The sequence below is a fragment of the Sebastes umbrosus genome, chromosome 14 (assembly GCF_015220745.1).
Source record: "Sebastes umbrosus isolate fSebUmb1 chromosome 14, fSebUmb1.pri, whole genome shotgun sequence".
NCBI classification, from domain to species: Eukaryota; Metazoa; Chordata; class Actinopteri; order Perciformes; family Sebastidae; genus Sebastes; species Sebastes umbrosus.
In genome coordinates, this window is record NC_051282.1 from 18,742,301 (window position 1) to 18,762,695 (window position 20,395).

General features: G+C 39.4%; 1 protein-coding gene across 1 annotated transcript in view; it reads left to right on the forward strand.

The window, feature by feature from the left end:
- Positions 1-509: 509 nt before the first annotated feature.
- hs3st4 (heparan sulfate (glucosamine) 3-O-sulfotransferase 4) overlaps positions 510-20,395 on the forward strand; it is an 85,870-nt gene continuing 65,984 nt past the window's right edge. The window contains exon 1 of the mRNA XM_037793487.1: positions 510-1,908. Within this exon, the coding sequence (XP_037649415.1) occupies positions 1,292-1,908 (617 nt within the window). The 5' untranslated portion in view covers positions 510-1,291. The remainder of the gene's footprint in view (positions 1,909-20,395) is intronic.

Sequence of the window (20,395 nt, forward strand, 5' to 3'; positions counted from 1 at the left end):
TGTACAAGTTAAGGTCTAGTGAATATTCTCATCAGTAATTATAGTCTGCACCCATGTATGATAAATTCAGTGTATAATACGGCTAAGCAGCATAATGCAGAACATGGATTGTTTTCTTGCATTTTGAAATATATACACCCTGCATGACTCATTATTTTAATTTAAAACACACTGTTACTCATTATACATAAACCTCTTTTTTTATTTATTAGAATACACTTTTTGTAAATTAACTTATGCATTGCTCCACTGAAAACCAGCAGGGTGCAGACATGAGCTTTCTGTAAAAATCTAATCTCTATCAAAAAATAATCTTCCCTGAGATGGACTTTAAAATAGTGAACTTTATGAAACAACTGCACAGTGTAAAATAAGCTCATATTCCAGCTCCTGTAAATCTCTGCAAGCAGCATGCAGCCACATGAATGAGGTAGAAGCAGATTGTCCACGCCAACTATATTCCAAAAGAGGAAATCTGACGTTTATTATAGCCCTACTTGTGCACGGATAGAGGAAAGAAAAAGTGGGTGTACACACACTAGTTGTGTGGTGCTGTGTGTGGCTCTCTACGGTGCTTCAGTTTAGATGAGCTCACTCAGCCGATGCGCACATCGTTGGATGCTACCAATGTGAGAAGAGCGCAAGGACGGTAGTCAGAGAGGAGGACTGGACGCTTTCTGTGCGCACAGGCTGCGGACTTTCTGCTGCGCAAAGTGAGAGAATAGAGAGAGAGGATTCGCCTCTTGTGTTGGAGGAAAGATGCGATGGATGTGAGGTTGCCTGGATGGATGTGAATCCACTCTTGTATCGCAGACTGGACTGGACTCCGGCTGATGAGAAGAAGAAGAAGAAGCCTACTTTAAACACATTTTGGTCCTTTTTTCTCTCCTCTTTTGTTCTAAAATGCCAGGATCCGGTCCATCATCATATTATTATTCTGTCCAGTTCAAGCCAGGCTGCTCATTTGGAAGGACGCCAGACCTCCAGCCTCTCAAATCTGCAAGTTCAGTCCAATAAATTGTGACATTGTCTGTCAGCCTTTGGAATAAGAAATCGATACTCAAGAGAGAGAGAGAAAAAAAAAGGTGGATATTCTTCCGGAATTTTAACGATCCCATTTCCTATCCTTATAAATATGCGATTTTGGTTGGATTAGGGTTGGTTTGGTCCAGCTCCACGCTTTTTTTGCGGCTGATAGTGACTGATTATTGCTGTTGATTTTTGTGTCCATGCAAGACTCCGGGTGGAAACATGTCTGGCCACTTCTTTGAGAGGATCACTGCTATCAGAGATGGCATTTTGGTCCAGCACTTCGCTTTTCACCTCTAAAGTGCCAAGGAAAATCTTATTCATGTTCACCCTCTCCCTCTCTGTCACCTACTTGTTCTACAGCTTGATGAGCTGCTACAACTCGCTGCAGTTCCCAGTTTTGCAAGAGAATTACGCGTACCAGGCGAGGCTGGTGACGGAGGAGACAACTTTTGTGACATTGAGGGAGAAAGTTTACTCCGCTTCCCAGGGCTTTACCCAATTCACCGAGGAGGAAGAGGAGAGGACCACGGAGGTTTCCAGCAGCGTGAAGGATCACCATGCCGAGGCCGAGCAACAACAAAGGACGGTGGAGTGGATTAGGACGCAGGCGTCTCCAACGAAGTCGTCGTCGTATCGCACCGACGCGCTGGTGGAGAGGGAGCGCCAGGAATTCAGCACCACGGACAGCGACCTCAGGGTGAACTGCACCATGGATTATGGAGAGAAGAAACTTCCCCAAGCCATCATCATCGGGGTGAAGAAAGGGGGGACCAGAGCTCTGCTGGAGGCTCTCAGGGTGCACCCGGACGTCAGAGCCGTAGGGAATGAGCCACACTTCTTTGACAGGAACTACGAGAAGGGGCTCGACTGGTACCGGTGAGTTCAGCAGTGTGTTTTTATTACAAGACATGCACTTAAAAAGCTGCTGTTGAGCATTTTTTCCAAAGAATGTATGTGTTTTTTATTACTTTCCACATAATCACAGGTGTTCATTATTTTCTTGGAGGTAAGAAAATCAATTAGCAAGAGACTGATTAGTAATCAATAACAGTGATTTCTGCCTATACATGGTAAAGCAAACTTTTCATACTTTCAGCCACATTTCATTAGCTTTTTTTTTTTTTTTTTTTAGCATTTTCTATATAATCACAGGTCTTTATTATTTTCTTGGAGGTAAAAAAAATCAATTAGCAAGAGACTGATTAGTAATCAATCAATCAATCAATCAATCAATCACAGTGATTTCTGCCTATACATGGTAAAGCAAACTTTTCACTCTCTGTATACTTTCAGCCACATTTCATTAGCTTTTTTTTTTTTTTTTTTTTTTTTTTTAGCATTTTCCATCCAAAGAATGCCCCGGATGTGTTTTTATTACTTTCCACATACAGGCATTGTTTTTTTTCTTGGAGGTAAGAAAATCAATTAGCAAGATACTTGATTAGTAATCAATCAATCAATCAATCACAGTGATTTCTGCCTATACATGGTAAAGCAAACTTTTCATACTTTCAGCCACATTTCATTACCTTTTTTTTTTTTTTATTCTGATAAAAATATACTCCCGTTTTTGTTCACTGTGGATTAGATTATGTGTGATGGATTAATTTACTCCAGCAAGTCCTGCAAAATTTAGCATATAGTGACATGAATGATGACTGACTGGAAATGTTTCCAAAACTTGAACAACAGTTTTGTAAAGTGGTTAGTATAATGCACATATGGTTTGTAGAAACAGATAAAACTGTGGGATGGTCCTTTAAGAGACTGTCACTATCTGAATGAAGTTCTATAATTTTTGTGTGTTGGGAGTCTGAGATCATAACATTGCGTAATTTAGTTTCCACCTTGTTTCTGAAACATAGGTGTGCATTATTATATACTGAACTGAATATACTGAACATGCATATCTACCATATATCAAGTCAGTTGAAGTTTAGACCTTTAACACACACACACACACACAAACACACACAGTGGCACTCAAACACACACAGAGGAATGTCACTGTTTTTTTTTTTTAAACGTCTGATTCTATTTTGTTTAGTCTCTAAACCAAAATCACATTTTGTTTTACATGTTACATGAGTATTCCTGAACAGAACCACTGTGTGCTCTTCAGGCTGGTTCCTGTGCCCACTGGTAAAAAAATGAAACCCACTGTGAGAGAGTATCATCATATGATGTTCAAATTAAAAAAATAATATAATGTTGGTCATTTCTAGATTACATTATTGAGAAATTGTACTATTCAGTTAATTGCTCATCTCTAGTTTCCTCTTACACACACACACACAAACACAAACACACACACACACACAGACACACATGCATTCATGCTCACAGATTGCATATCACATACATTTTAGATGGACATATTTAAAGGAGAACCAGTAAAGTCTTTTTTTCCTGGTGTTTAATCTGTTTTGATCTCACAAGTCAGCCAGTCATTTCTGCTTCTTCTCAACAGAACATCAAAACCCATCAATTACCAGACCAAATTGCTTATAATAACATGTAATAAGTGCTGTAATTCCTGAAAACCTCCTTTGTCTTTGCTTTGCAGATGATTGCTCAAAATGAGCATGGATGTGTTCACACCCCCTTTCATGTGTGTGTGTGATGGTTGACATTCACTTTGACTGCAGGTTTTATTAGCCAGAGAGGGATCTGTTTATCATTGCTGTGTTTATGGGAGAGAAAAAAAAACAAGAAAATCAATCTGAGGGGTTCATTCATGGTCAGTTGGTCATGGCTCAGTTGGGCGTTGTTTTCACATGATGATGTTTGACCAAGGGGAACTCAGGATTTTTCTAATGGAGTCAATGAGCTGATGAGAATGACGCTGACTCAAAGTCCCCTCTGTTCCTCCGTAGGTCTGTTACGCTGGTGTTTGGGTTGCGGAGCATCTGCTTTCATCTTGCTGCATAGACATGGGAGCTCTCGGCTGCTCATTTTGCCTGTGTTAATGCAAGCTGTTTCATTACACTCACGGTGAAAGGCTCATTAGACAGGAGGATGACATGCTTACATGAATAATAATAAGTGTGCTCTTGTGTTTTAGGGCCCCTGAGCCAAACAAACACCTTCATTTTTATATCTGCCATTGTCCTGTGAAGACCGTCCACCTCAGAGTGATGCGTTCAGGGGGGGAAAGAAACACATTTCCTGTTGTCAAAGTTGATGGTTAAATGGTTAAAAATAATCACGAGTCAAGCCACTTTTTTCAGATACCAGACACTGATGTTAAAATTCATTCAGCCCACGTTTGTTTGTTTGCTTCTAAATGATGCATTATACTGCATCTCTCTTCTCTGTCTGTGATGCTCCGGCTAATGTGGACTTAATGGAAGTGAAATTATGATCAGTTACAGATGTTTGCAACCATTTGACATTGGTGTAGTTGAATGAGACCAGTAATCTCATAAAATGTGATTCATAAATTTGGGCCTGTCGCAGTAACACCTGCTCCACATTTTGATGGATATGATAGACTATGGGGAATGTAACCCAAAGGCATCTTGTAAGCGCTTACATGTGCTCAAAATGCTCGATCAGTCGCTTCTCAACAATCCAATGATGTCTTTGTGTTATTGTGTTTGGAAGCTCGTGTTGACTGTGGATATTTGTCCTTTCCACATATTCAGGTTTGGTGATCTTTAGAAAGAACTGATTACTTTGCTGTTACTTTGTGTAATGCTCTGGAGGAAAGAAAGCAGGAGGAAGGAAAGTTCCATTGAGTTTTGTGCTGTGAATTAAAAGAACCTTGAAGACAAGAAGTGAAAATGTACAGTCTGGATTCACTCAGGCTTGCATCTAGCCTTTGCCACTTAAAGTACTGTATGGTTGTTCACTGGAGGTCATGGGTAGTAGTCGAACCAGACTGTAAGCATGTGTTTATGCCGATGCTGAATCTTGAACACTTAGTTGCCAACTCTCTGTCCAGGAAATAGCATAGTAAATGCTTTTTGTTGGTACTTTTCTATAGGTTAGGCAAAGAATCATCCAAGGATGTTGTGATTATCCCGGCAAATGTCTGACATGGTCAAACATCAGTGACAGTCGAAGGGAAAAAAAAGGAAATATGAGCTCTTTTATGTAGGCAGCAATGCACGCCCCCTCTTATTCCACAGCCGCTGTGATGGGAGATAATGGGGGATATCATGAAAAACTCACTTTTTCAGTGCTTGTGCTCATACATTTGGGTATCTGGAGTGTCTACCAACCCACAAACTGTGAAATAAGACAATCCAGTCAGTTTTTTGTGGGCTGATTAGATCAGAAAACATGTGATTCAACAAGCCATTAAGACTTGGCTCCTCTTTCTATGTCACATGCAGGCTCATTCGAATATATCGCTCACAGCTTGAGAACTACATTTACAAAGGTGCACCATATTTTTCTCTCAAGCCAATCAGAGCAGACCGGCTTTTTCGGAACGGGGTCTTAAAGAGACAGGCGTTAAAGCCAGACAGTGAATACAGGTATATTCAGACGGACAGTATGATAAAAATAATGTGTTTTTGAACATTAAAGCATGTAAACATGTTCGAGTAGAAACCCAAAATACAAGTATGAACCTGGAAATGAGCATGAAATGTCCCCTTTAAGAAACCGCCACACTCTCACCAAAGTAAGTACAGGCAGCAGCTTTCCAGTTTATAATGTATAAAGGCTTGTTCCTTATAGAGGAGTGATCATAATAACTGCATTTTATCAAGTTATTCAAAAATAAATAAAAAAAGGTAATTGGCCTTCGTTTTTGACAAAAGTGCAAGTGAAACATTTTCTGAAAGGTTAGAATCTCTGTGTTGTTGTTGTTGTTGTGTGAGAGGATGCACAGTAAATGGCAGACTAAATCACAATCGTGCAGGATATTACTTTTGAAAAAAATTAACATATACTAAAGACCTACTTTTAAATGACAGTTTGTACAATTGTGCTTCAAAAATAGCACAGTGTATTTTTCACAGTTCTGAAAACTGGCCAATTACTGGCTCCATTAGCAGCTGAGGGGATTAAGCAAAATAAACAAAAGTAAACTATTAATCATAAAATACAGAGTAAGTAATCCATCATACATATCAGAGTAAACTTTGAAAGTTACTCCATTCCTGAAGAGGATACGGAAGGAAAACAATGCTTTCAGACCTTTTTGTATGTTTTGTAGAATTTGGTTTCAAGTTTAAATTCAGTCTGTACAGTATTTCTTACAGTGATGACTGTAAGGATGATGCACCAAGAAGGTTTTAGCTTCCTCTAAAAACCCAGACTTCCATGTCCATAAAAAATTATCTGCACAAATCCAGCACACATCTAATATTCACATCAGGATTCCAAGTTTAGTGAGGGTCTGCTACGAGCCCCCGTAGACGGGCCCAGATTGGTGATTGGTGCTGCTTTCCTGTTTTTATCGCTCTTGGACAGTTTCTCCAGTGTGTTTTGGGCTTACTTGAACAAGCAATTAGCAATGTAGTGCCATCATTACCATACACAGAGGACTCTCATCAGCCAATTGGCGCTTCTAATGTTGCTTCTATTTCTGAGTAAAGAGGATGAGCCACCACCGCGAGGATTTAACTTATCTGTTCTCTTGAGCATGCCCCAACCTGGTGCAAACGCCCATCCTGGAAGGGGAAACGTTTGATGCATGATGACCAATACAGCAAATGTTACTCCAGCGCTGTGCCAGCATTCAGATAGGGAAGATAATGTGCCACATAAATTGTGCTAAAGAATGTCATTGATTATCGATCATACATGAAGATTTATGCCTGCTGCGGGTGAGGCATTCTCAGCAGGAATTCACGCTAGTTGGGGGCCGTACTAATGAGGGCTAATTGGTGAGGTTAACTGCTTGATATTTTCTGCCTTTTTGCAAAATGCCAAACAAATAGTGTTTACATTAGTGAGGACACATTAGGGTTTGAAAGGAGCAACTGGCAGAGCAAAAAGCTAGAAAAAACAAATAAATAATCATAAAAATGTTGAATTGCTGTCCGAAAAAGTTAGCCATAATTATTTGGGACAGGTAGAAAAACATGGTATGATCAATTACAATGGAGTCGTGTTGACGGAGTCATTATTTTTAAGCCAGCAGAGCAGACTGGGCATTTTTCGGGAGGGGGTCTTAAAGAGACAGGGGCTGAAACGGAGCGTTTCAGACAGAGGGTGAATACAGATATATTCAGACAGACAGTATGAGAAAAAATAACATGTTTTTTGAACATTAAAGCATGTAAACATGTTCTACTAGAAACCCAAAAAACAAATATGAACCTGATAAGTGAACCATAACATGTCCCCTTTAAAAATTTTCAAACTATTGCAGTACAAAATAGGAAAATACATACTTTTAAGCTCTTTAGTAGGGGAGTAGTAGAGTTAACAGTGGCAGTATCACTCTAAGACATTGTTAAAAAATAATATTGAAAAGAGTCAGATTGTCTGATTTAGATTAATTCCCGTTGAAAAGTGTGTGTGACCAGATCAAATCATTCAGCAGGAGGAATGAGGTTTCTCATCTATTGAGGCTCAATGGAATTCTGCTCTGCATTGAAGTGTGAACTGGACAGTCAGAGAAGTGGGAGCAGTTACATCAGTCTTTTCACAAGCAGTAAGAAAGGCTTTCTTCACACTCAAAGAGCCCGGTGTGGAGCAATTGTGCTGAGAAATGTGCTGCGTAGTAATGGAATTATGTAATAAATATGTAATTAAGTAATTTTGAATGTTGAGGCATGAATGTGTCCTCAAACATCTCTGTGATTTATGAGTTAAAAAGCGAAGATTCAAGGTAATGAAGAGTGGATTCCATACTGAATGCGTTGGTATTTTAGGCTTTATCCGTATCTATATCAGCCAGAGGTGCAAAAGGTGAACTGATACCTATCAAGAAATCAATACAAGAGTCAGAGACACAGCTACATCGACACAGAACCGCAGATCTGAAACAAATTCTGTGTGAAATTTATCAAAAATCGATATGTCTGTGAAACATAGATCTTAAAATTTCAAGTAACTCTGTCTCTGCAGTGTCCTTGTGCTTGTGTGTGTGTATACAACACTGGCTGAAATCTCAACTAAAGAACTGTGTTATGCAAAACCTGCAACAAATGTGAAATATACTAATGCCATTGACTTTATCACTAATGTAAAAGGTAGCATAATACAGAATAATGGGGCGCTGATGGAAAAAAAAGACCCTATAGAATCCTGTTGAATCAACTTTGAATCTCAATGAAATCCATTTGTATTTTTCTATCACATGGTGGTCCATATAGTTCATTACATATTAAAGGGGACATATCATGCTCATTTTCAGGTTCATACTTGTATATTGGGTTTCTACTAGAACATGTTTACATGCTTGTATGTTCAAAAAACACATTATTTTTCTCATACTGTCTGTCTGAATATAGCTGTATGAAACACCCAGAAGCCCATGCTCTGATTGGCTTGCAAGAAAAAATATGGAGCACCTTTGTAAAGTTCTCAATCTGTGGGCGATATATTCTAATGAGGCTGCATGTGACATAGGAAGAGGAGCCAAATCTGAATGGCTTGTTGAATCCCATGTTTTCTGATCAAGGCAGCCCATAAAAAACTGACTGGGTTGTCTTATTTCACAGTTTGTGGCTACCAACCCCCAAACAAGCACTGAAAAAGTGAGTTTTTCCTGATATGTTCCCTGTAAATTGTCTGAGAGGGCCAGATACACACCCTTCACATTTTCTCCACATAACACAGAAAAACCCTTTAACAAGCCTTTTCAAATCCTCTAAAATGAGTTCAAATACAACCCACTAAACCAAGTTGTCCATCCATTTAATATGTGTATATGAACAAGTCTGTTTATAGTTTTACACTCACTTCCTGTCCCAATAATTGGCTAAAGGCCATAAATTATACTCATCTCATAAAGTGTCCTAGTGCAAGACTTAACAGGATATAAAATTGATTTATATACTGTACTTCATCAAATAACTGCCAGTAAGAGCAGCCAAAAGAAAAAAAACAGCACAGTCATGTATGAAGGAACATGTGTCCCTCTCTGTAGTGAACACAAACAGCCATCCTGAATAACTTATCGCTCTTGTCAGCCTGCCGCAAACACACTACAGCTGCCACCTTCTGTAACGCCGGGTTTCACCACACACTCTATGGATTTGACCCAGTGTAAAAGGATTTATTGCCAAGCGCACCTGTTTATGGGGTGAATACATCATTTATCAAAATCATAGCCCCACAGTCGGGACTCGGCGGCAGTAAATTAAGAGCATATTTTAAGGAGAAAAAGACGAAGCAACAGCAGGTCGTAATCTAAACAACTTTAGTTTGAAGTAGTTTCATGACTTTCATCGCACTGCACAAAAATCCAGAACCTGATTTGCATGCATTACTTGCATTTTTGCTAATGAATAATTAAGATTATGGTAGTCACTTGGAAATTTAAATATCTCTGGTCAACATGTGAGAAAAATCACTGCAAAAGGTCTGCATGTGCATAACTGTGTATCCTTTTGTCTCCCCTGCAAAGCGTTTATACATAAGATAAATCAGATAACTGTGAACCAGAACCAAAGTTTTACTGAGGTTTGCAAGCTCTAATATCTCTGTGTTATTAAAATGACACTTTAACCCCCTCTGTAATAAAAGCTGAGGGGATGTGCCTATAAATCTTTAGAGCGCCCGTTCTTATCCTTTCAGGGCTGCATGCGTCCCTGTGCAGAGGAACGAGTCAGCAGTAGCTCCCAGCTCTGTGGCGATTAGTCCTAGTAGATATTGTTTTTATCCCAGCATACTCTAAAACTATTTTACTTTTTGTTGCAGATTTATTTTTTTCAATCATCTTTTTCTTGATGCTTCGTAAGCCGTGGCCTTTTTAAAAGCATGTAACAGAATTAGCCTTGCCATTTCCAAGGACTTTTCTCATTGTGCGAGTTGTAATGTGCTCTAATCAATAGATCCAGGAATTTTTTTACCTCCAGCAAGGTCATACAATAGAGTGCATTCACTCCTCACCTTATCAAAGGAACGAATCCTTTCTTTGCAATGTGCAAAAATTCACCTATCTCCTTTTTTTTTTTTTTAATATTACAGTCTATTCATGGAGGCTGTGTCAGTGTATCCTGTCTGATTCAGCTGCTGTGGGACTTTGAAGGAACAGGGAACAGTGTGTGCCGCGGCGCAGGCTTTAGTGTACCTGCAACCTCCGGTCGTACGAAAAGGACCCGGTGACAGGAGGTGTGTAATGGAGACATGGATCCACTGCCGAGCCCAGCAGCAGAAAGTCTAAATCCAGCGTTTATCCCTTGTTTAGCCCTGCTTTCCCTCTCTCAGCTGCTCCGTGGGCAGCTTAGCCCCTGACTCTTGCCACCTGACTGGGAGCCCGTGACTCCACTCAGTGGGGAGATGGGGAAAAAGAGCAAGGTGGGCCAGATCCCCGAGTAGGCAGGATGCCATCCCTTCCAGCTGGGCCTGTGTGCTGCCGCAGTGCCTCCCTGTCCCGCGCCTTCCCAACATGGCAGAATCTGCCTACGCCTGATAAGACGGCGCCAAGACTCACAAGGACGCACCTCTGAGTGCTCTGATGCCAGTGCTGCAGTTGTGGAATTAAACTTTTTAATTAGCAGCATACCCCTGCGCTGTCAAGAGAGTGGACCGCTTCAGTACAGTCATAGTCCACCCTCTTTCCACTTGATTAAACTCCCAGGCATCGTGGAGCTCCGAGGTTCCAGTTACCACAGGAGCAATCATGTTTATTTCTTGTTTTGAGGATCTCTTTAGATGCAGCATAGCACAAGGAAATGACTCATTATGTGCTACAGCCTGATAGAACAGCCTTTTTTAATATTACTCTGTGCCATATACAAACCGATGTATTGACCAGTAAAGCCTACACTGTGAAGAATTTCCCAGTAAAATAACAGTAAAGAGCTGGCAGCAGGGTTGCCTTTATGTTACTGTAAAATTAACATTATTATACTGTCGCTGAAATTTACAGCTTTGTACTGTTAAAGAAAAATACAGTTTGAACTGTTTTTTTAAATTAATTTCACAGTATTTTACAGTTAATTTACTGTTTAAAGATACATTATATAGCTGTTTTCCACCTTTCTTTTACATTATCTTAGTGATTTGTTTTAATGCACTATTTATTTTTTACATACATTTTAATAAACATTATTTTTTACCTAGATGAATAGACTTAGCAGGTTACAGACATAGGAATAGTCACACTAAATACAATTAAAGGCACTTGTTAGGAAAAAGGCTATAATAGACTTGTTGACACTTTTCCCAAAATGTGTGTCTATAGCTGCTAAAAGCACAGAATGCAAACCAGAACAACATGTGAGTGAAGAACAATAAAGATAATTCACTGATTTTACAATCATGTACAATGTACAAGCCTCACATGTGCAGATCAGGTCCCAGAATAAAAAAAATACTGCATGAAACTGTTACTGATGATACTTTAGACAGTTGATCAGCAGTAAAGTGCTGTTTTTTTAAGAATACATTATAGTTCAGTTAAAAAACGGCCTATGAGCGTAATTTATCAGGTTTTCTTTTGTATTAACAGTAAAGCACTGGTTTTAGCAATAACAGGTTAACACTGTTGAAATCCTGCTGTAAATTAACAGCAATTTGTTTACAGTGTACTATACTTCCATGTTATTCCTGTCCAGTCAACAATATGATGAAGTCATCTTCTCCATGAGCAAAGATGTGACTTCTTATTGTAAATACTGTAGGCACTCCTCAGTGATTATCCAACATGCAGCTGATTGTGAAGGGTAATGCTGGAGTGCCAGTGTGAGGTAGAACTGCATATCTACATATTTACACCATGTAATTGTAGTCACATTGTTAATAGTCTCTTGTATGTAGAAGTGTATACATGATTGTATCAGGTTACTTGAATCATTGATGGTATGCTCTGTATTTATGATGTCTATGTGTTTATTTATTCAGTGGAAATCGGTTCAATATATAGTTTATGTGCAGGGCCATTTCTGGACATGTTGGCGCCCGAGGCCAGGCATGTATTTTCATTATAATATTTTAGAATAATTATGATAATTGCAGAATATTTTATTTGAAATGTCAGTGCCATGCCTTTAACCTATATTCTGACAGGTAGTATCTTTACTTGCACACTAGTCTCTTGTATGGCTTATCCTGGTTTCATATTCTATGGAAAATAGGAAACTTGGGCATTAATATCCCTTTATGATTTGATGTGATAAACATTATCCTGGCTTCTGAAGGTCTGTGTGGGAGCATGTTTGACTGCTCATAATCCCACACAGTCTCCGTCATTCCTGTACAGACTTTGACTTATGGATGTCCACCACATTTTATCATCCAACATTTATATGAATTCTATTTTGTACACTTAAGGCTTGCATTAAAGGACTTTTTCAACATTTGAGGGAATACGCTTATTTGCTTTCCTGCAGAAAGTTAGATGACAAGATCAGGTCTGTGGCTACTGCCAGCAGCTGGTTAGCTTAGCTTAGCACAAAGACTGGAAATGGAGAAAAACAGCTAGCCCATCTCTGTCCAAGGGTAATGGATTCTGCCTCTTGATGTTTTAATCCAAGTGCAGACCAGGCAGCAACCTCCGGTTCTGAAAAGTGAAGCCAATGCTGAAGTGCCTTAAACTTGCATTCTCTCTAATAACCAGCAGGGGGCGACTCCTCTGGTTGCAAAAAAAGTCTGATTGTATAGAAGTCTATGAGAAAATGAGCCTACTTCTCACTTGATTTATTACCTCAGTAAACATTGTAGACATGAGTTTATGGTCTCAATCGATAGTTTCAAGTCTTCTTCAATACAGCATGATGTACAGCACAGTGTGTTTTCAGTTTGTGAAAGTTAATTATAACAGTTTTGGTCATCTAAAATGTATTTTTCAGCATTCGGTTGTACTTAGCTCCACCCTCTCGTGTCAGTTCTGGTTCCAGAAAACCAAGATGGCGACGGCCAAAATGCCAAACTCAAGGCTTCAAAACCGTAGTCCACAAACAAATGGGTGGCGTCACAGTGACTACGTCCACTTCTTATATTCAGTCTATGGTGTAGACACAACAAATCACCTTTTACTGGAGCTCATGTGCCAGACTATTTATTGGCTTTGTTAAGCTATAGGGTTAACTGGCATTTAGCTCCAGCTACAGATTTAGCATACAGACACAAGAGTGGTATTGATTTTCTCTCGCATCAAGAATGCTTATAAAAATATTTCCCTAAATGTCCCAAAACTATTCCTTTAAAAGGACCTGTGTGTGAGATTTAGTGGCTAGTGATCTAGTGTAAAAACATGCAGTGCAAGATGGCAGTCTTCATGGAAGGGGACCTGCTCTCTTTAGATATACAGGGTACATTTTATAGGTAACAAAATCACAACAATTCTAATTTGCACGGGATTATACACTAATTAAATCATACTTATGTATATTATACTCTGTTTATGCCAAGTCCATTCAGCTAGATGCGACTAAAATCCACACATTGGACCTTTAAGTTTTGGGAATGATCATGGCTTTGGCTAAATATTGCAAAAATATACACATCACATCCCATTATTTAATTCAGTGTAATGAGTAGATATTGGAGGGAAACAAATGACATACATCAACGTTTTGCAGACACGTGCAGCATGAACATTTTGCCATTAATATTCATAAAAACATTTCCTCATTGTGTACCTAAATATGTAATTTAAGTGGCAAAATACAGGGTTGCACTAGAAGCACTTTCCAGTTAAATGCCATTTTCTGCAGATGGACCATCACCGATTTTATAGAAGGTATCAACATCATCAGGTTTGAATTATTGAAATCTCGGATGTAATACACTGTAGATTTGAATTTCAACAAGTACAGCCACGAAGCAGCAGCTATTCCAGCACAGCTAATTAGTACAGCCATTACAACACCATTCTCCAGGTTTCATATTTGCTGCAGCAAATATCCTAATACAGTGGATCAACACAGAGCACAGTGCTGAATTACCTTTCAGGAGGTTTTTCCTTTCAGTGGTTTTGTTTTGGCTGAATAGACGCTCCTTTTTTCATTCCATTCCAGGATTACAGATTGGTTTGATCTTATTGTAGCGATCTGTATTGTAACATGGGAATTATGGAAGAAGTAATACCGCTCCATCCTTTTTGCATATGGAGAGAGAAAAAAAAAAAAGAAAACCTCTTGAGAAGTTAATGGGTATAGCCAATTTCATCCTGCCTTTGGTCCTGTTCAGAATTCATGTGCATTCCTCCACTCTCGCACACACATTCATCTCTTTCTCCTGCCCTGCTGTAGCTACACTCCGATGCTTTCAAGTGGAAGTCTATTTTACTTATGGTTAGAATTTAATTCACAGTTTTTCCCCCCTCCATTGCTATGAAGTGGCCGTGGGTTATGGTTCACCATCAAGGCTCATATCCACTTTATTTTTGTGTCCATCAAAAGAGACGGATAAAATTCAGAGCAGCCGTCTCCTGCGTTGTCGCAGCAATGGAAGGGAGGACTTACAGGCTTGTGTTTTTGTTCCACGACATGGACAGATTGTCTGAGAATGAAAGACATAGCTTCATCTGTTAAATTATTTATTTTGGACCCAAAATAAAGTATAAGCTCAGCTGAAGTCATTTTATGCTCAAAGGGATTCGTCTCTCCCAAAAGATTATTTGCATGCAACAGAATTGCCTTGATGTGCTTCTAGTCTGGAGGAACAATGATTCTGTTCGGCAGAATGCTGGTTTACAGACGTCTTTAAATCTCTGCAAATAAGACTACCTTGGGACAAATACGCATGTCAATCACACTTGTCAAGATTCCAATTTTCCTTCCACATCTCCTGGAGCACTTGCGCTGCTCATGCTCCTTATTGGCTGCGAGGGATGTGGTCTCATGACACAAGCTGATGCATTTGTTCAGTCAAAGGGAAAACCCTGACAGGAATGGTCATGGAGCCAAGATACAGGGACTGCTGGGAGTGTGTTTCAAATGTGTGTCCATGAGCTGATAGGTGTGTTATGCTGAGGGATGGGGGGAAATGAAAATGTTGGCTTCTCCCACTGGTATAGGTGGCATTATCATATGACCATTATACAGTAGATATATGCAGCATATGCATGGCTTTTTATCCATCAAGAAAGCCTTGGCTATCTTGAGAAAGCACATAAATAGCATTAACTCTGGCTGCTAAACAAAAATTCCATTTCAGCTCATTTTTCAAGATTTTTCAGAAATTACCTTTTTTTTTCTCGAGGATTTGATTGAATGTAAAGTTCGGATCATTTATAGAGGTGACCAAATCGGGGCCAAATGCATCTCGTGCTCTCCGTAGCATCTACAGTTCAGCAACAACCTGACAGACTTAATTCAATTATGGCTTTGTGATGTGTTGAGACTCCGGAGGTGTGAGCTAATTCCTCTGTTTACACCCCTGAGTCACTGTCACAAACAAAGACAAACACATTCATTGGCTTCCAGGATCTTGTTTGCTGTGATTGTCCCATCGCCTTTGAAGCTTCTCATCGCTTTATGTTGTTTACTTATTCATGCGCTTTCTTTTCCACAAATCACCATGGGGTATTCCGTTGGAATAATTTTAGCACAGTGTGAAACAATCTATGAGCTGATATCTCGATGTGTAAACTGCACTCAACACACTCTCTACATACAGTAGAGACGCTGGATTGACGGGCGCTTCGATCAATACAATACAGATTCTGTGATGAACCATATTGCCTACGTCTCTGCCACCAGCGCTCTCAGAGTGTTTGGTATGTTGGAAGTCATTAACACAAGCTCTGGCATTTGCCAAACTCCCTTAAGACTTGGATTAAGACAATGAAATGCAAAAGGACGCTATTAAGGATTAGGCTAATTGCAAATGTCTGTTTCAGGAAGTGATTGTTTTTCCTGGATAGTGTGGATTATTGGCGTTTGACATGTTCTGCCACTCTCTCTCTACCATGAAGCCAACTCTTTCCTTGTGGGTCCTTTGACATGTGCGATATATTGTCCTCTATGGATAATGCACCACACAACCACACACAATAAAATCAGCAATGAATTGTGATTCAGACAAAGAGAAAGAATATTAAGACTTTTAGTTGAAATCATAATATAGTTTTGGTGCTGCCCTAGGGCTAATGGGGAGAGTTTAGTTTGCCTTCACATCCTCTTTTCATTCTGTTGTAAAACCAAATTCCACAAACCACGTTTACCAACATTTGCTGAAATATATAACCTATCCACCACTGCAGTATTTTTTGAAGTTACTGAAGAAATATTTTCAAAAATAAAATTACACTAACTTAATCATGACATATAGCTTCAGAAATCAAACCCTTTCTTCTAAAGGCGTTAACACACCAGCAGCATTTTTTGTTTCATGCAATTAATTGCATATCATATTTTTTTATTCATTTTCAGTCATTTTTGTTGAATAATTTCACACAGAATGCAAATATTATGCGGCAAAAAAGGGACTTTTTTCGGAAAAAATTTGATTTTTTCTGAGCTTTTGCACTGCGAATAAAGCCAACCATGTTGTGCTGAACTGGTTGAGTTGCATGTGTATTTATGAAAGAACAACACAGAGGTTCCACTAGTGCAAATCAAGACGGCAAAGTGTATTATTTCTTTCTGTTGTGGTGCAGGGAGCAGGACAGGTAGTAAGGACCCACGTGCAGACTCAGAAGCGGGCTGATACAAAGGAAATACTTTATTTAAACAAAAACGTTTGCTAGCTGAGAGTCCCAAAAGCAGTCAAGAACAGCAGACAGATTTTCAGGTACACAAAACATGTGAAGACAAACTGACAAAAGATGAGGCGAGCACAGAGACTAAATGCACGAGGAGAGCAGGGCGATAATGAGGGACAGGTGACAGCAAGGCTGATGAAGAACAGGTGATAATCATCATGGCGGGGCCGGCAATCACAAAGGCGGGAAGCCAACAAAGACAGGAAGGAAAACAAGACAAGACACAAGAGGAGAGGACATTCAAACTTTAACAAAAACCCCACGACCATGACACTGTAAACCTCGTGTTTCATGTTGTTTATTCATCACGCCCCCGGTGTCTAAAGGCCTTAAATGTTAACATACTGCTGGAATCAAATATATTTTCTCTGAACAGTAAAACGTTTGATAATCAAATTCAGACTTTTTCTGTACATCCATGGCTGACTTTATGCTGCATTTGGCATGGAGGCATTTCTGAGTAGCCCAACTTATTCTGAAGATAACAATAGGTGACATGTCTAGGTTGCACATGAAGTGGCTATGCCATAACACTGGAAATAAAGGAAAACTGAATACAAAGTTAAGGGATCCAGAGCACCATGGACATATGGGACTCACCAGAGAAAGAACAATAACATTGGTTGTTTGCTCAAATGCTTAAAATGTTTATATTTTGTGGACAAGGGACCAAGGTCATTATGGAGCATATGTGTAACCCTAACCCAACCCTGTCTACACAAATATTTTGCCATACAACTAAACTGCATTTTCAATTGTGTTTCGAGGAAAACAGGATTACAGTCGCAGTTTTGAACAGTTTAAAAATGTGATTAACGTTGTAAATTGTAACAATAAAACCCCTAAAAAAAAAATCATAACAGAACTACTTGGTTAGGTTTAGGCAATAAAAGTACTTGGTTAGGTTTAGTAAAAAAAACATCATGGCTGGGCTTAAAATGACTATGTTTGTTACGTTATTAAGCTACGGACGTAAATTATAATAAATAAAAGATAGTAAGATCTGCCTACTGCTTCACAATGGAAATGTTGAGCGTCAAACCTTTGATTTCCTGCATTCTGTTTAATTTCTTTGCACCAAGTTATTGTGGAAATGTTTTTATTTATGTTAAGGAAACACAAAATCCTCTGTCACGCATGTGGCTCGCCCCATAAAATGTGTCATGATGAGTTGACGAGTGCTGTTTTTACACCTCGTGTGGACACCTACAGTATGTCTGCGCTCAGCGTCTCCTCTCCTCATCCCTCTGTGAGTGTAGACGTAGGCTACTTCAAAGTTTGTCGGCCCTCCCCCTAAACGGTGGCGTTTTCAGGCTGATGTCTGTACATTACGCACCGTCTCTCCTGCAGTGCAGTGCCTGACTTACAGGTGTAATTCAGCCTCCGGATTGAGCACAATGGAAAGCCACAAATTGTAAACGGAGCGCCCTCCTAATCAGTAAACAGAATAGCTATAAAATCATTGATAGAGGACAATTCTAGGGCTGTACCGAGTAGTTGGAAGCTCCGAAGCATTGACATTGACATTCTAAATCAACATTGTAATGCTACACAGCATCTTTTTTTTTCTTTTGCATGCATTTCTGCACAGTTGCAGATAAATATCAGGCTACACTATTATCAGTAGTATTATGCTATTTGTAGAATTAGATTCCAGTGGTGGCCACATAGGTTTATTTTTAACTTCTGTAATCCAAACATTTCCAATAAATCCAGAGTGTTGTAAAGTTCAAAAGTCAAAATGTATTGAAAACAGATAGATGTAATCATTTCCAAGATCCAATGCATGTTTTTATCTAACGAAATATTATGCTTCAATCTATATTTGTTGGCATTTAGCCATTCAAAAAAGCGCCCAAAAACATTTTCACTACACTCGCTTCTCCACTTTGCCGAATCCGCTATTTAAATAGCAATGCACCAGGTGCAGGCACTCCTGGCCTTTAAAGGAAATGGAAGAGGACACTCTGATTGGTTTAATTCATGTTACGCCCAAAACACACCTATGATTACTTAAGAGACTAAATACAACCCCTTTGCCCCTTGCACTTTACTTACTAACTAGCAAAAGTGGAGTTGAACACGTCCTAAATGCACCTGTGCCATGCACTATAGATCATTTAAAAAGGGCCCAGAGTGTCAGAGTAGAAAACTCACCTCACGGATGTTTTGTAATGCCACTGATGAACCACCTATAGTGGTATTATGTATGAGGACTCGTCAATACAATATGTGCATAGTCTGTAGAAAACAATGAACAAAGTCCCCTGTTGACTTTATACTATTCTGTTGGAAGTTTGGATGTAAGATTTCTGGGTACATTTAATGACTATCTGCCAGATATTTGACTGGAACTGGGAACTGGGAACTGGAAACTGGAACTGGAACTGGAAATTGAACTGAAAATTTGGTATTTGAAAAGCTGATGCCAAAAACACAAGCATAAAAAAATTAAATCATTTCCAAATTTAGTTAGCCGGAGTTAGCATATTTGGATATTACGATTACTTTAAAGACACACCAATATAAATAGAAAAACACAGGCAAAACTTCAGGATGTGTTTTATTTGAGGTGTCTGTTGGGGACAAAACTGTAAAAACATAGCAGTGTGCTTTCAGGCTGTTGCAGGATGGGAGGATTAGGATCCTTGACTTTATTCTCTGTCTTTTTTCATGAGGTATTTGAGCTGCGCTTGGTTATTCATTCCATGCATTTTAAGTACGCCCATGGAGAATCTCCCAATAGTCGCTCTCTACTCTAATCGACCTCTGGTTTGTTTCATGTCTACAAGACAGGAGGAGGCAGAATCCTAAGTATGAATTGATTTTTGAATGAGCATACATTTACTTTTAAACACCGACAGAAGACACAGGGGCTGTGCTTCACAGCAAACGGTTGTCTTAATTGATTTGAGTAATGAACAAGGACATGCTTTCTGTCTTTTGACTCAAGGTCACTTTGCCATCGCAGTCTTAAACTGTGTCCTCTGGTCTTTATAAAGGACCAACTCACCATGAAAGTGTATCTGGGCCGAGGTGAGAAGGTAGCTGCTGTAACTAATGGGTTTATTTAATTCAATTTATTGCTTCAGCCGCTGCATCATATGAGACATGCTGGTCACTGTAAGATTGAGGTTTCTTCATGAAAGAAAGAGAGATTAACCCCCTTTTCAAAAGGGCAGAATACACTCTCATGTCATGCTGGATTTTCGTGCCCAGATAGCTGGATGTATAAATCTGCAGAACTAAATGAATATAGGTTTGTGGTGAAATGGGGCTCTCAAGCTTATTTGGTACAAGCCTTCTAATCAGCGTCACGCTGGGGCTGTGCTCGCCGGGTTGGGAATCTGTAATAAATGAGGGCTTTGTCAACATGTCCACTGTTGGATGGGGGGGGGGGGGACCAGTGTCTTTTGATTTCAATGTGTCAGCCGAAAGGCCCTCCGGCATATTTGTCCAAGCAAATGTTGCGCATTTACTGCTATCTTTATCATCTATTATGTATTTCTATGGATTGAGGATGGCATTCTTTTTTCACCCTCAGCATATTGTAATAATAAATTCACCCTTAATACTATT